Source organism: Microcebus murinus, chromosome 9, assembly GCF_040939455.1.
Source record: "Microcebus murinus isolate Inina chromosome 9, M.murinus_Inina_mat1.0, whole genome shotgun sequence".
NCBI lineage: Eukaryota > Metazoa > Chordata > Mammalia > Primates > Cheirogaleidae > Microcebus > Microcebus murinus.
The window spans coordinates 34,073,967-34,088,563 of NC_134112.1; the positions used below are offsets into that span (position 1 = coordinate 34,073,967).

The 14,597-nt window shown below is 36.2% G+C and overlaps 1 protein-coding gene across 4 annotated transcripts in view; it reads right to left on the bottom strand.

Moving 5' to 3' along the window:
* Positions 1-14,597, bottom strand: part of BZW2 (basic leucine zipper and W2 domains 2) — a 60,658-nt gene that overhangs the window by 12,684 nt on the left and 33,377 nt on the right. For 3 of the 4 annotated variants that reach the window (XM_020289846.2, XM_012781028.2, XM_076006396.1), the window contains 4 exons: positions 12,902-13,005; positions 9,767-9,832; positions 6,437-6,572; positions 4,007-4,116 (listed from right to left, as the gene is read on the bottom strand). In XM_020289846.2, coding sequence (XP_020145435.2) covers positions 4,007-4,116; positions 6,437-6,572; positions 9,767-9,832; positions 12,902-13,005 — 416 coding nt within the window. Of the gene's footprint in view, positions 1-4,006; positions 4,117-6,436; positions 6,575-9,766; positions 9,833-12,901; positions 13,006-14,597 lie in introns of those variants that run through there. The other variant, XM_076006397.1, reaches the window with a different exon arrangement.

A 14,597-nucleotide genomic window follows, 5' to 3' on the forward strand; every position in this document is an offset into this window, starting at 1 on the left:
GATAATCACACTGTTTATCTATTCATGGATTAATGGGTTAGTTATCTTGGGAGAACTGGTAGCTTTATAAGAAAAGGATGAGACTTGAGATAGCACACCAAGCCACCTGGTCATGTGATAACCAGAGCCTCCCTGGGACTCTGTAGATGTAGAGTCCCCACCAGCAAGAAGGCCCTCACCAGACGCAGACCCTCAACCTTGGACTTCCCAGCCTCCATAACTGGAAGAAATAAAGTCCTTTTCTTTATAAATGACTCCGTTTCAGGTATTCTGTTATAAGCAATAGAAATGGACTAAGACACCCACCCTACTAACTCTTCTTTTTATTACATAATCTGGGTGGAAATTAACAAAAAGAGAATACACTGTAGCTGCTCTCATATTTTCACCTCATTTCCATATTACCCTACACAGCTTGGCAGAGTCTCAGTAACACTTAGTCATGATCTAATCCTGTGTGAGATCAACACCCCAACTATGAAATTAAGGCAATTTTCAAAGTTCTCTCATTTTGCAGACTGCTGCAGAGTCTAAAAAATAGATCCTAACTTTCTGCATTGGTTAGATTTGCATATATGTGGCCAATAGCTATGTGGCTGCAGTAATAGTCTCAGCAGAAAGATCTGCAATGGGTTTGCCACCATATATCGGAACAACATAGCCTATGTCAGGGCTCAAATTTCAATGTTCTCTGTATTATCATCCTATAATTTCTCCTGTTGAGTCATATGTTTCAAAATGTCAGAACAGAGTTGATGGTAGCAGCTATCAAACACACGTTCACGTTAAAGCAAACATTTCATATTACACTAAAATTGCATCACTGACATTTCTACTGTCATTGAAGATCTACCAAACTTGTGGGACAGGGAACTAATTTAATTTTATTGAGTTATTCCTATGAATCAAGATGTACGGGCACTTTCTCCTCACAATAATCGTGCAAAGTATAAATTTTTCCAGATAATTAAGTTCCAACAAGGTTAAGTAGGTTGACCCACTTTATGCAGTCAGAAATATTTAAGAATCAGCTGTGTGGCCCCAAAGTCAATACTTATTCCATTACTTTGGGCTGGCACTCAATATTCTATTTAGGAAGAGTATGATCGCAAAGTTTGATTTAAAGTTATGTTCAGAGCAATATGCCATCAAACATATTACCAGTAGTTCATGTATGAACTATATCCCAAGTCCTTATGAATGGTATGTAATGTATTGAAAATTATTATTCAGGTTAAAATGAGGTGAAGCCAGTCTAAATCATACCATGTCATTCTCAGGCTTGGAACATGGTTTGTAGTTGTTAGAGAAACCCTACCCTGGTACAAATCTCCATCATCTCCCTAGAATAAGGTCTCCCTGCTTTTGCCTTTGCTCCTGGGTCCATTCCCAGAACAACAGCAAGAGTGATGCTGTTGAGACTTAAAATCATACTATATGGCCAATTCTGCAGAGAATTTTCTCAAACCTTTTCATCTCACTCAGAATAAATGCCAAAGTCCTGATCTCCCCCACGCTCTTACTCTTACCCACTTTTTCCTTCCTGTCCCCCAACATGTCATGCCTCAAGACCTTTGCATTTTCTGTTCCCTTTGTCTGGAATACTCTTCCTTGAGATACCTTCGCAGCTCACTCCCTCACTTCCTTCAGGTCTCTACACAAATGTCACCTTATTCCAGAGGCCTTCCCTGACCACTGAAAATCACATCCCACATCTGATGCTCTTTAGCTCTTCCCTACTTGATTTTTTTTCTTCATAATACTTTTTACCTTTATTAGAATACATGTTTACTCATTTAGTTTTTTGCCCACTCCCCTGTAATTGAATGTAAGCCCTATAAAGGAAAGGGTCTATTAGTTTGATTCCTTTCAATTTGGGGATAGCTCCTGTAAAGCTATCTGGCAAATAATACAATCAATAAATATTTATTTAATAAATAAAGGAAAAAAGCAATGTCTTCAATTTCTTAATCACTGTTCCTTTTTCCAGTAATAAGGGTTGGCTTTTCCCATCCTCTCTCTTCTTTGAATTGCTATGCATTTTTCTTTCTTCTGTATTATAATAGTGGGTGATCACTGAGGTCCAAAAATATGCTATTTTTCTAAAATGGAGTAGCTCAGAGTTAAAGAGAATTTTGCGGGGTGTGTTCATAAAACAAAATTTTCTCCTTGAGAGTGGAACTAACCCTCTGCTTCCTCATTCACTTGTTGAATAAACAAATGTCAGGCTGGCACAGTACAACAGAAAACTACCCTGCCCATCCCCCCACCAGCTTATGGTGTTTGTGGCAGAAACCACCACTTATGCTTCTCATTCCCAAATATATATAAACATATAATCTAGTAAGAACAGTTAAATAACATGTGGTTTCAAAAAGGAAATGAATTTTATAAAGGAAGCGATCTCATTAAATTAACCAGGCTAGGATTATTGATATCTTTAAGAAACCACTGCTGCTTAACTGAGTTTTTGTTGGCAAAGATAGAGTTTATTTTTGTTCCCAATCACACACCTCTTCTCCTTCCAAAGTGTATTAAGAGATTCCCCCTCTTTGTGGACTGAACTTTCCCACCCTATTGCCAGGCTTCTCAGTAATTTTCTTTTAGCCAATTGAAAGTGAATTTTTAAGGTACTTGAGTGGTGCAGTTCAGTCTCTGTGTTCCTGTCATCTGCCATGAAGACAGAATGACCCAGATGGGGGCTACTCCTTCAGCCTGGGTCCAACAATGAATAGGCATGTGGAAGTGAGCCAGCCCTACGCAAGACATGGCTAATCTATAGACCACTCAGAGGCTCATGGACAAAAGATACGGTCCATTCATATGAACTTCCTCAGCAACCTACACTCATCTTCTAGGGCCTTTATACTTCTTGCTTCTATTTACTGGGATCTGCCCTAAGTCCACTAGAAAGTAGGTTCCATGAGGGCAGGGAACTTTCTACCCCATTCTCTACTGGCTCTGCAGCTTGTGGGAACATGCCTAGCCCAGAACAGGAACTTAGTATATGTATGCTGAATGAAAATTATTATATTATCATTAGCAGAAATGAACAAGAATCTAGACTTCCTCATTTTTCTTCTGTATCATAATCTAAAGATGTTACAGACATGAATAGGGATATTTTAGGGTAAACTTCAAGAGACAAGGAATTTGAAGGGATTAAAAGTACAAGGATTTATATTTAAAACTATTTGCAGGTTTTCTTGAGGAAAAGAGATAGTTTGAGAATTATCCCATGGGATTGGCAGCCTTGTACACTGGAAAACACGGGAAGAGAGAAACAGAGAAGAGAGGAGGTGAAAAGAAGATGGCAGGGTATGTTTTAATTTTAGACTACCCTAAAATTGTAAAGGCAATTCTACTTGGAGAAATCTTTTGCCATTTTATAGCTGCTGCTTGTAGCACAAAGGAATTAGAGGGAGCAGATAGAAATTATAAGAACAAAATATTTTTTCTTGATTTTCTTTGAAAAATGCACAGATGGAGAAATAAAGATGTAATCTAGGAACTGTGATACAATCAAGTTGTTTGCTTTCTTCTATAGTTTAAGTATTTCCACAAGAATGTTGTTTAAACTCTTGTTTCATTAGCAAACTATTTAACACGGTATTTGAGACCAGTGTATTCCTACCGAAGATAACATAAGTATCTAATTAGGTAGGATTCATGAGATTGTTATCATATTAAGATTTTAAATTTCTAGAAAGTTATTGGTTATAAAAGAAAATTCTAAACTCTGATAAAATGTTAACACCATGTCAACAAGATTCCAAATTTGAAAGTCTCTATTCCCTATGATCCCTTAATTTTATTATGCCATTTGTTGGCGCAATAAGGATTAAAGTGGAATTTACTTCTCTCTACCACTTACATAGAAATAAAAGGAACAGTGCTGCAATCCCACTGACCCCGCCATCTCAGTCATGCACTACCTATCGTAGACACTGCAAGAGCTCCAACTGAAGCATTGAACATACAACCCTTTGAACCAGAAAACACTTACAAGCAGCCTCTTGTCTAAGTTGGCTTTTCTCAAAGACGAGGTAACAGAGTTGGCATCTTTTTCTGCCATCCATGCTTTAAAAAGCTTGACGGCGAATGAGGCCGCAATGCCTGTAAAAACACAAGAATTTCATTCCTTTTCTGAGCAAAACCCCTTGTGATGATGCAAAAAGCAACACTTCTTCCTAGGTTTCCTGAAATAGGTAAATAACTAAATGACTTAATTTGGTGCAAAGGAAAAATAGACTTTATTTTTTTAATTAATAGACTTCTAGGCAAAGTTCACCTCTTCTCATTATTCGAAACAGAACATTTGCTTGGGAAGGAAAGCAAGTTAAAAAGTTGGACTTCCTGCTTCCAACCTGGTATAACTGTAAATACATTTATCTATCTATCTATCTATCTATCTATCTATCTATCTATCTATCTATCTATCTATCTATCTATTTATTTTTTTGAGACAGAGTCTCGCTTTGTTGCCCATGCTAGAGTGCCATGGCGTCAGCCTAGCTCACAGCAACCTCAAACTTCTGGGCTCAAGCAATCCTCCTGCTTCAGCCTCCCGAGTAGCTGGGACTACAGGCATACACCACTATGCCTGGCTAATTTTTCCTATATATTTTTAGTTGGCCAATTAATTTCTTTCTATTTTTAGTAGATATGGGGTCTTGTTCTTCCTCAGGCTGGTCTTGAACTCCTGAGCTCAAGCAATCCTCCTGCCTCGGCCTCCCAGAGTGCTAGGATTATAGGCGTGAGCCACCGCGCCTGGCCGAGTCTAAAATCTTGATTTAAACCTATTACTTTGTATTAAAAGTGGCTTTTGGTGGAAAGTTGAGGAAATTTCTTTGCAGTCACTCTTCCCATGGGTAGATGGTCCCATTTCTCCTTGGCCAATTGTTACATGGGCATTGGGGAAAGGTATAATCTTTTTCTCATTAGGAAGCAAGTGTTTAAACCTCTAGTTTCTAGAGATGGTGGAGTTTGAGGAAAATCTATATGACACAGGAAGTGTGTTATTTTCATAGCAAGGGTATTTTTCTACTCTCCTCCCGCCACCCTGACATCTTACTATAAAAATTTTCACACATAAAGAAAAGTTACACTCATATACGCACCATCTAGTTTCTGTAACTGTTGATATTTTGCTATATTCACTTTATCCCACATCTACCATGTATATCTATCCAAAATGTAATTTTTGGACACATTCAAAGGAAGTTGCAGACATCGCTTAGGTTTTTAATACAACTAGAAAAGCTATTATTTTATGTTATGGTGGCTAGGATTATATAATTAATGTTTAATGGTTATGTTTTACCTATGTTTTATGTGTAAAATAGCTAATAGCACAAATACGATGTATGACATTGAATTCTCTTTGGGAAAACACTTTAAAATGTCATAATATTAATAACATAGCATCAACACTTACAGAGCCTGTACTGTGATAAATCTGAGCTATTTTAAGCCAAAAACTATCAAGAATCTCTGAATAATACCATTTGACTCTTGATGTACTATTCTTTTCTTAGCTACGAGAAAACTATAACCCCTTTCACTACAAGCATGAATGAGGCTGGGACTTCATATATGTAGGAGGAAAACTTTTTAAGCTCTCAGAAGAAACAGATGTTCTCACAAAAGCTCTTTTAATTTATTTTTAAGGAAAAATAACTGTGTTTTGTGTTGGATTATTATTTGAATGTGATTATCCTCCTACAAGAAAACAGCCCTCTTTTGTTTCATTCTACAACCATATCATGGTATGCATGCCTGTCAAACTCTTTTAATGCCTTCAAATTGAAACAAGACTCTTTTTAATGCAACAGTCTTAATTTTTTTGTAAAACTGAGACTATGAGTATCTTAATTATGTCATCAAAACGAACATCTAAGCATCAGTTTCTCCACACCTTGATGGGAAACAGTTTAGAAGAGTGGTCCTATTTGGGGGTCAGCTTTAAATGCGAAGGGGCATTTTTGGTTGTTACAATAAATGCGGTTGGGAGTTACAGCCTGGCCTTTTGTGTCTGAGGGCCAAAAGATCAAATGTCCCACAAAGCACAATGCAGTCATGCACAATGAAGCACTGCCCCTATAAAATATGCCCACAGCACTTAAGTTGAAAGAAATAGATCAATTTCAGGGTATTTGACTGAGGTGTTGAGTTTTATACCTAAGATTTTAATTTGTTAACAGTCCTTCTTTTTATGTCTTTGTACAAGTGTGCATATTTTTTCTTCTAATTTCCTACAATTACTACATACACTCCTTTTATTATTTGAAGGGATATACACACACACATATTTATTCTCTTACGTGAAGGATGGGTAGTAGATGACACTAAAAAGAGCCACTGGAATTTTTCTAACTCTCTGTGGCTTTACTTGTCTTTGGACATGTAACAGGTGAGAGAACATCGGCATCCTTACCTTCTTTGACTAAGCTGTCAGTGAAGAGGCTGGTGAGGATGGTGGCAGGCAGGGTGCCGTTGCCCAGCAGTATGCCCGACAGCATTGCCAACTTTGTCTGCTCTGTTTCGGAAAAGGCTTTAAGGAAGAGGAGAAGCTGTGGGTCAAACAAAAGAAACCATGTCTATAATGCAAAGGACTAAAGAAGGAAGATGACAAACAGCACGTACATCCATGGCTCCATGGCACACACGCAGCAGGGCATATGCAAAGCATAGATGTTCACTGGAAACATATATGTTCAATTACAAATTGGTTGCTATGGAAAATGACTTGATCAGGCGTAGTTCCTTTCCTCTAAGTTCACTTATACAGGGCTGTAGGTAACACTCATGAGTAGGAAAAGGGACATTTGGAGAACATGTGAATAGATAATAATTTACATTTGACTATGTGCATGAAAAAGGATAAATATATACAATGGATATAATGTTTTCTGAAATATATTATCTTTGGTATTTTTTACTTCTTTGGGTGACCCCATCTATCTTGCTATCTATGTACTTTTCTTTGAAAAACAGAATTTTTATGGCAAAAAAATAAAAAACAAACAAAGCAGGAAAGAGTCAATGTTATCCTTTTGATATCTGATATACACTTTTCTGAGCTCATGGCATATAAGAGTATTCAAAGCAAAACTGTTAAAGGAGAGTGGAGTTTTCTAAGTTCTTGACGCTCTTTGTAAAATGTTTAGATTCCAACATGGTATTTCTTGGATCATACAGTTTTACCACCAGCTTTGGTGATGGGGCAATGAAAGGCAGGAAGTAAAAGAAGTGCCTAAACAGACTGTAGAAAGTTCTCTGATGTGAGTGGGAAAGAGAATTTTGGAGGGGTAATAAGTGAGTGAAGATGTTTCTTGGGCCCTAGTACTCCAATGCTCTTGTGCTAAGAGGAGGAGAACTGAAAAAGTAGCAACCTCAGAAAGTTCCAATGCAAGCCAAAGCAAAGGAGATGATAGTCCACTTCTTATTTTGAATTGTAAATGTAGTCATTCTTGTAGCTGCTCTCCTCTGCCTTATGCTGTGACAATACTCCTCTGCTGTTTTCTCTGTTTCACCAGTTGTTAGGCATGCCACTGAGATGCCCTAGGGGCCACTATCACTACAGGGACCTTGCTGATTTTCCATATGATTCTTCCACTAATTTTGTGAGGAGGGTAGGACAATATTAATTTACTATCCCCCAACAAATGAAGGATTATTATGTTACAGAGAGGTTATGTGACTCTCCAAATATTTACATTATTAGTAAGTGAAAAAATTAGAACTAAACCAGCCCATTTGATTTCTAATTTATACCTATTAAATTCTCAACAAATTAAAAAGAAGTCACCATCTATGTGTCAGGGAGTGAGAGAATGAAGGTATCAAAGGCTAAAACTCCAGGAAGCACCAGGAATGGGGTAAACTAACAAAAACATAGACAATTCTTATCAATCTGGCCTTTGCCCCCATTATAAAAATGAAGAACAGATAAAAATGAGCAATAAGAAATAGCCTCTAAAATAAAGTTTTAATATTCTCCTTTAAGCACACTAATAACTCATAGTCAGCAAAAAACATATTTGATCATAATAAAATAAGACAAAAATTAATCATTTACAAAAAATAATAATCATATTGTTCAATTATATTGGTCAACATTAAATTCAGATGTTGCATGTTTTGCAACAGAGCTGGCCGTTTAAGAGGGCAATACTATGAAAAAAATACTTCTTGAGAGTATATTCACCATATGAATGACAGAGTTAAGAAAGTTTTCAAGGTTTAGATGAGCTGTGAAGAGTAAAAACATGGATTGGTATTAATAGACAAAACCATGCTTAATTGATTTGAACTTTGTACCATTTTCTTCTCAACATTTCCATTCCTTTATTTAATCAAGCTCTTGTTATTTTCTGAGCAACTGGCAGTCCATTAGAACCATTTTTTTTTCCATTTAAAATTCTTTCATATTTAACATATCATTTTTGAACAAAATCAAACAATGTCAAATAATACAAACATGTAAAAAAAATACCCTCTCTAATTCTACTCACTAAGAAGTAACATTGCCAGTTTGATGTACATCCTTCCAGATTTTTTAATATACTTATATATAACTTGCCCAAAGTCAAACTACTACCAATTATTTGTTCTGCACCTTGTTTTTTCACTTAATTTGTCTTGGACATTTTCCCTTATCAATTAATGTAGTCATGCCTCATTTTTTAAAAAGACTGCATAGTATTCTACTGTTATTGAAAAACCATAATTTAACCAGTCTCCTTTAGTAGGAAACTGGTTAGTTAAATTGTGGTATTTCAGAATGTGATGTCATCTTTATATATATAGCTTTATATAGCCATGCTAAAGGATTCTTATAAGTGAGACAGTTGTGGATTATGTAAAAATTTTTTTCAAATGACTTTACTGCCAAATTGTTCAATATTATGTACAGTATCACTTTGAACAGGGGGAAATGAGTAAGTAAACTACAAGTTGATGTTATGGTTACTTTCTTCATGTGGTTTATACTTTAGGCTGATGTCTAAAATTCAAAACAATGACAAAGCAACATATAAATCTGTAACAAGTTAATACAATGGGTGCTATATATAAATACAGAGCTAAACAGATTAGAAGAGGGAACATGTAACCATTACTAAAAAGAGGATTTCTTAAGAAAATGCTATTGTTCACTTGGCTCCTTATTAGAGACCATTTACCATGCTATCCACCTTATATGGTATCTCATTTGTTCCCACAACAAACATAAGGTATATACTCTTATTATAGCTATTTCACTGATTGGAAAAAGCACTGAGATTTATACTCAGATGCTTTATCTCCAAATATGTGCTTTTATCGCCTTTGTTAAATTGCATCTTCTACTATTAAAGAATTTTATTGAGCATTAGCTGCTGTGTTTTGCTCTTTCATGGGCTTTAACGAATTAAATCACCTTTATCTTGATTCTTGCCTTGATATATTTATCTTATGTATCTCAAAATCTCTAGTTTTCATTTTAACCTCTGTGAGGCCAGAGATCATATTCTGTAAAACTATTCCTATTGAACAAAGCAAACTATGTCACATTAAATATTAATGGGAAAAGTCCTCCATAGTCACATATTTCTTCCTATAGCTATCAGCTAATGATCTATCATACTCATTCACTTATTTACCATAATAAACATTTATTAAAAACTTGCTATGTACATGGCACTTTGGGACTATTATTGTATATGTAAAATTTTTGCACCCTTCCTCTTCCATCACTTTAAATAGACAAATATTTGAGTTTTACCTTTTTCATTTCATCCTCAAATGCTTTTTCCAAATACTTATATCTCCTGATGAGTTTATTGAAGACCTAAATATAAAACAGAACCATTAAATACCGCGTAAACAATTTTTAAAAAGCACAGAAGGAGGCATAGAAACTCACCATAACTACACCATAGATCTATAATAATAAAAATGCATAAATGAACTCATACTGTGATATGAGAACTACAAGTTCAATCACTATGACCTAGGGACAAAAACAGGCTCAAAATGCACACAGAAGATAAAACAAATTCATTCAAGAATATAACAGGTAGAAAAACAAAAAATAACTTTGATGAAAATAAAATGAATGTAATTTTGAAATGACGAGATGCAGATTGAAAATAACTGAAATGAAAGAGTGAAAGACATAATCACTTAGCTAATGACATGATGGGGAGGAAAGCACAGCACAGAGGAGATTACGCTCCAGGTGGGCAACAATCATGTTTGCAGCAGATAAGCAAAAAATGTTATAACTTCCTGGCAATAAAGGATTACTGGCCCCCGCAATCCAGTTAGAACTCTGAAGCAGGGCTTGCAATCACATCAGTGGGATTCGAGACCGCTTTGTAAGTGGAATTGTGTTGCTAGTTAAATAGGGATTTTGTAAATGTTGGTTATTTTAATAACTGTGGCAATGATTTCCTAATCTGGTTTTTTTCTATCCACATGCTCTACTCCTACAACTTTTGGAGTGATGACCTAGGCAGAGAATTAGTATGCGATAATAAGAAGAAATAAATTGCATTAAAAAGCCTATAAATTTTATTTCCAACTTAATGCTAATACTCATATATTGCTTACTATGATTATTAACAGAAAAAATAATTCTCTTATCCAAGAATAACGATTTAAATTCCCAGAGGTAAACATAAGAAAGCAAAAGTCAAATTACAAAAGTACTGTTGAAAGAGGTAACAGTTTATAAAATTAATCTCCACTCAAATATCCTTTTCCATCTAACTTTTCTCTCTGCCTGACTTTTCTTTGACCAGGATTTTTTGTCACTCCATAAGTATGCAATAATTTTTAAATTTAAATACAATAACATAGCAAATTCATCCAATATCTATATTTCATATGAAAAATAAAATCATTTGTAACAAGAAACTATGCTATTTAGATATAATGAAGAGGCAAATTCCATATCTTTCTGTTTATGGGACCAGCTGTTCTGACTTTTCTTCTAGGCCTTCTTGTTTTTCTTTGCCTTGGAATATAAATAATAATACATCTTGTATTTGTGTTAATTCGATCTTGAAAACAATTCTGTGGGGAAGGTAAGGCAGGCATTATCATTATTTGCAGACCTGGCAACTGCTATTAAACATCAAAGCAGGAATAAGAACTTAGAAATAGTGATCCCTAGTGAACTGCCCTTATCTAATATATGAAAAAGTGAGTAGGACATTTTAAAAGATCAGGTTTTGAATTGAGTATATTTATTTCAGTATACATACCTTCTCAAGGTGTTTAAAGTCATTACATACATAGTAGAAGCAAAGATGTTTAGAGGAACAGGTTAGAGCCTGGCCCACTCAATCTTGCCTGCTTAACCTTTTGCTCTGTCTAAAAAATATTTTTTGTTTTTATTTGTTATACATTTCTTAAATATAAAAAAGGAGACACATATCTTTGCTAAAAATAACATGAAATTAAAAATCATTTTAAGAGTTTAAATCCTTAATAGCCACATGTAATTTCAAATTACTTGGCTTATACATTTTTTTTTTTTTTTTTTTTTTTGAGACAGAGTCTCACTCTGTTGCCTAGGCTAGAGTGAGTGCCGTGGCATCAGCCTAGCTCACAGCAACCTCAAACTCCTGGGCTCAAGCAATCCTTCTGCCTCAGCCTCCCAAGTGGCTGGGACTACAGGCATGCGCCACCATGCCCGGCTAATTTTTTCTATATATATTATTTGGCCAATTAATTTCTTTCTATTTATAGTAGAGACGGGGTCTCGCTCTTGCTCAGGCTGGTTTCGAACTCCTGACCTCGAGCAATCCGCCCACCTCGGCCTCCCAGAGAGCTAGGATTACAGGCGTGAGCCACCGCGCCCGGCCTGTACATTTTAATAAAGACATGGTTTCTATCATCTGAAATGCCATCACTTAGCCATAGTTAATTCCTCGGCCCCTTTCATCTAATATACTGAAATGTGTATAACAAGTCTTAAGACTTGCCCTAATTAGTTAAGTTGGGAGTTAACGAATGACTTCTAGAAAGAGTCAGTAATAGAGTCAGAATAGGAACACGCAAACCTTAAGCTGACTAGTTATTATGCATAGATGTTTAGCTGCATAAAGTAATATCTAATAGGCTGTTCCATTTTATACTCCCTTCACTTCCTGACCTTTACTATGGCTAAAGACTCAATTTTTATTTAATGCACACAAAATTACATCTCATGATTTTAATTCAAATTTACCTAATTACTAATGAGTTTGAAGAAACATGTCTCCCATGCGTTTATTTTTTTGGGGGGATTTGTGTTTCTTCTCCTATGAAATGCCTGTATGCATCTTTTCCTAATAGGGTGTGTGTCTTGCTTACTGACTTATAGTTTTCTATTTAATTTAGATATGAATCCATTACAGGTTTTAAGCATTATAAATATCTTCTGAACTACCAAAGTTTATTTACTAGTCCTTTAATTGATTTTATATTGTTTTCATTCTTTGATATAATCACAAGCAATACAACAATGATTACTACTGTATGTGTTGTTTCACACATGTGCAGGATGAAGTCCCAGAAGTGAAATTACTGAGTTAAAGGGAATGTGCAGTTTTAGTTTTGAGAAAGAGTACAAAATTGCTTTCCATAGAGGTAGGACCTATTTATACTCCCACCAGAAATTGCTGTGAGCATGTGGCTCCCCATGAGAGGTAAAAATAGATAAGTAAATTAAAAAAAAAAGATATCTTCTTATAGTTTTAATGCCCATTGTCTTATTAAGAGTATAACTGAGTATCTTTTCATACACTTAAGAGCTAACCTTCCTATTTAAAAAGTGGGCTGTTTATTTTCTGAACCTAAATGTGTTCCTTAATACTGTTCAAATGCTTCCCTTCTAACATAATGGTAATCTCTCAGTGACAGGCTCTACCTGAGCATAGTTGCGGATGGTTTCATGATCTTCATTTGCTGAAAACACACAGTGGTTGGTCTTCTTGGTCTTGTCACCATCATCTATGCGTGTTCCTCCAGGGGCTGAAAAGAGGAAGGTAATCACAGTTAGGATAATAGTAAAAATTGAGAATAGCCTTTGCAGAACAGATCAATTCTGACACATCAACTAAAACAATGAAAGTAGATGTATAACCTAAGAATCACTTAAAATTTCAAAGAATGATATGCATATGTGGATGTATAGATGTTGCTGTATATTTGTTTATGTTTATAATATAATATGGTTCTTGGGTGGGGTGTTAAACCAGTTGAGTCAGTTCCTTGGTATGGGCCACTGGTCTGCAAGGGTCAGCCTTCCTACTGGAATTCAGGGCCTGGAAGATATCTCAGAAACTACCTTAGGCTTCGAGAAGATGATGTTATCTATGAGAAAGTTAAGAGTCTCTATGACCACCAGCTATGTGACTCCACAGCGGTAATTATAGAGAAGCAAACAGGGTGACAGTGAATGAGCGACAGTGGTTGATTATTATCATTACTTTTAGCTAGTCCAGTGCCCTCACTGAGTTTTAGGCCCTTACCACAGTTCTTGCTTTGTACCCCTTTGTTGACTTGTAAAAGGTGGTTTTTTTTTTTTTTTTTTGAGACAGAGTCTCACTTGTTGCCCAGGCTAGAGTGAGTGCCGTGGTGTCAGCCTAGCTCACAGCAACCTCAAACTCCTGGGCTCAAGTGATCCTTCTGTCTCAGCCTCCCAAGTAGCTGGGACTACAGGCATGCGCCACCATGCCCGGCTAATTTTTTCTATATATATTAGTTGGCCAATTAATTTCTTTCTATTTATAGTAAAGACGGGGTCTCACTCTCGCTCAGGCTGGTTTCGAACTCCTGACCTTGAGCAATCCGCCCGCCTTGGCCTCCCAGGGTGCTAGGATTACAGGCGTGAGCCACCGCGCCCGGCCGTAAAAGGTGGCTTTAATCTATAACCTTAACCATGAAAGCTACACTAATAACCTTTAATCAATGAAATTAATTCCATTATTCCTAATGCAATTCAAGATCTTTTCCACATCAGGACATGGTTCTCTTTTCAGACTTGATAATGTCTTGCTGGAGTCTAGTTCATCAACTATAGAGTGGATCAGAATTGACTCTTACAGATCTTTTTGGCTTTTACTTGGGTGGCCATTAACACTGCTCCCTCCTTCACTAACCCAGCTACCAGTGTATGGTTGAGCAGCCTGCACTCTAATTCCTTACCATTTGAATTTGATTACTCGGCAGGCATGTTGGCCAGGAAAGTATTTTATTCTCTCTCATCTTTTCCCCCCATAGACTAGAACAAAAGAATGCTTTTTTCTCCAATTCAGCTTTCCATATTCAAAGGCTCCTGCACTGGTTGATTGGAAGAATGGAATCAGAACAGAATGGTATTTCTGTTTTCTGATTTGACTTCACTGTAATTAAGGTAGAAAGTTTGAGCAGGCCAAGTGAGTAGAAAAGACAAAGACTATCTTCCATTAACCAGCCACTCCTGTTATTTGTGTTTTAGTATATCAGCCACTCATGTTATTTGTGTTTTAGTGTATAACTGCCTTGATTTGACTTGTGATTTCAGATCTCTGGATGAAAGGGGACACACAGAGCCACCTTTATTAGTAGACACAGGCGAATGA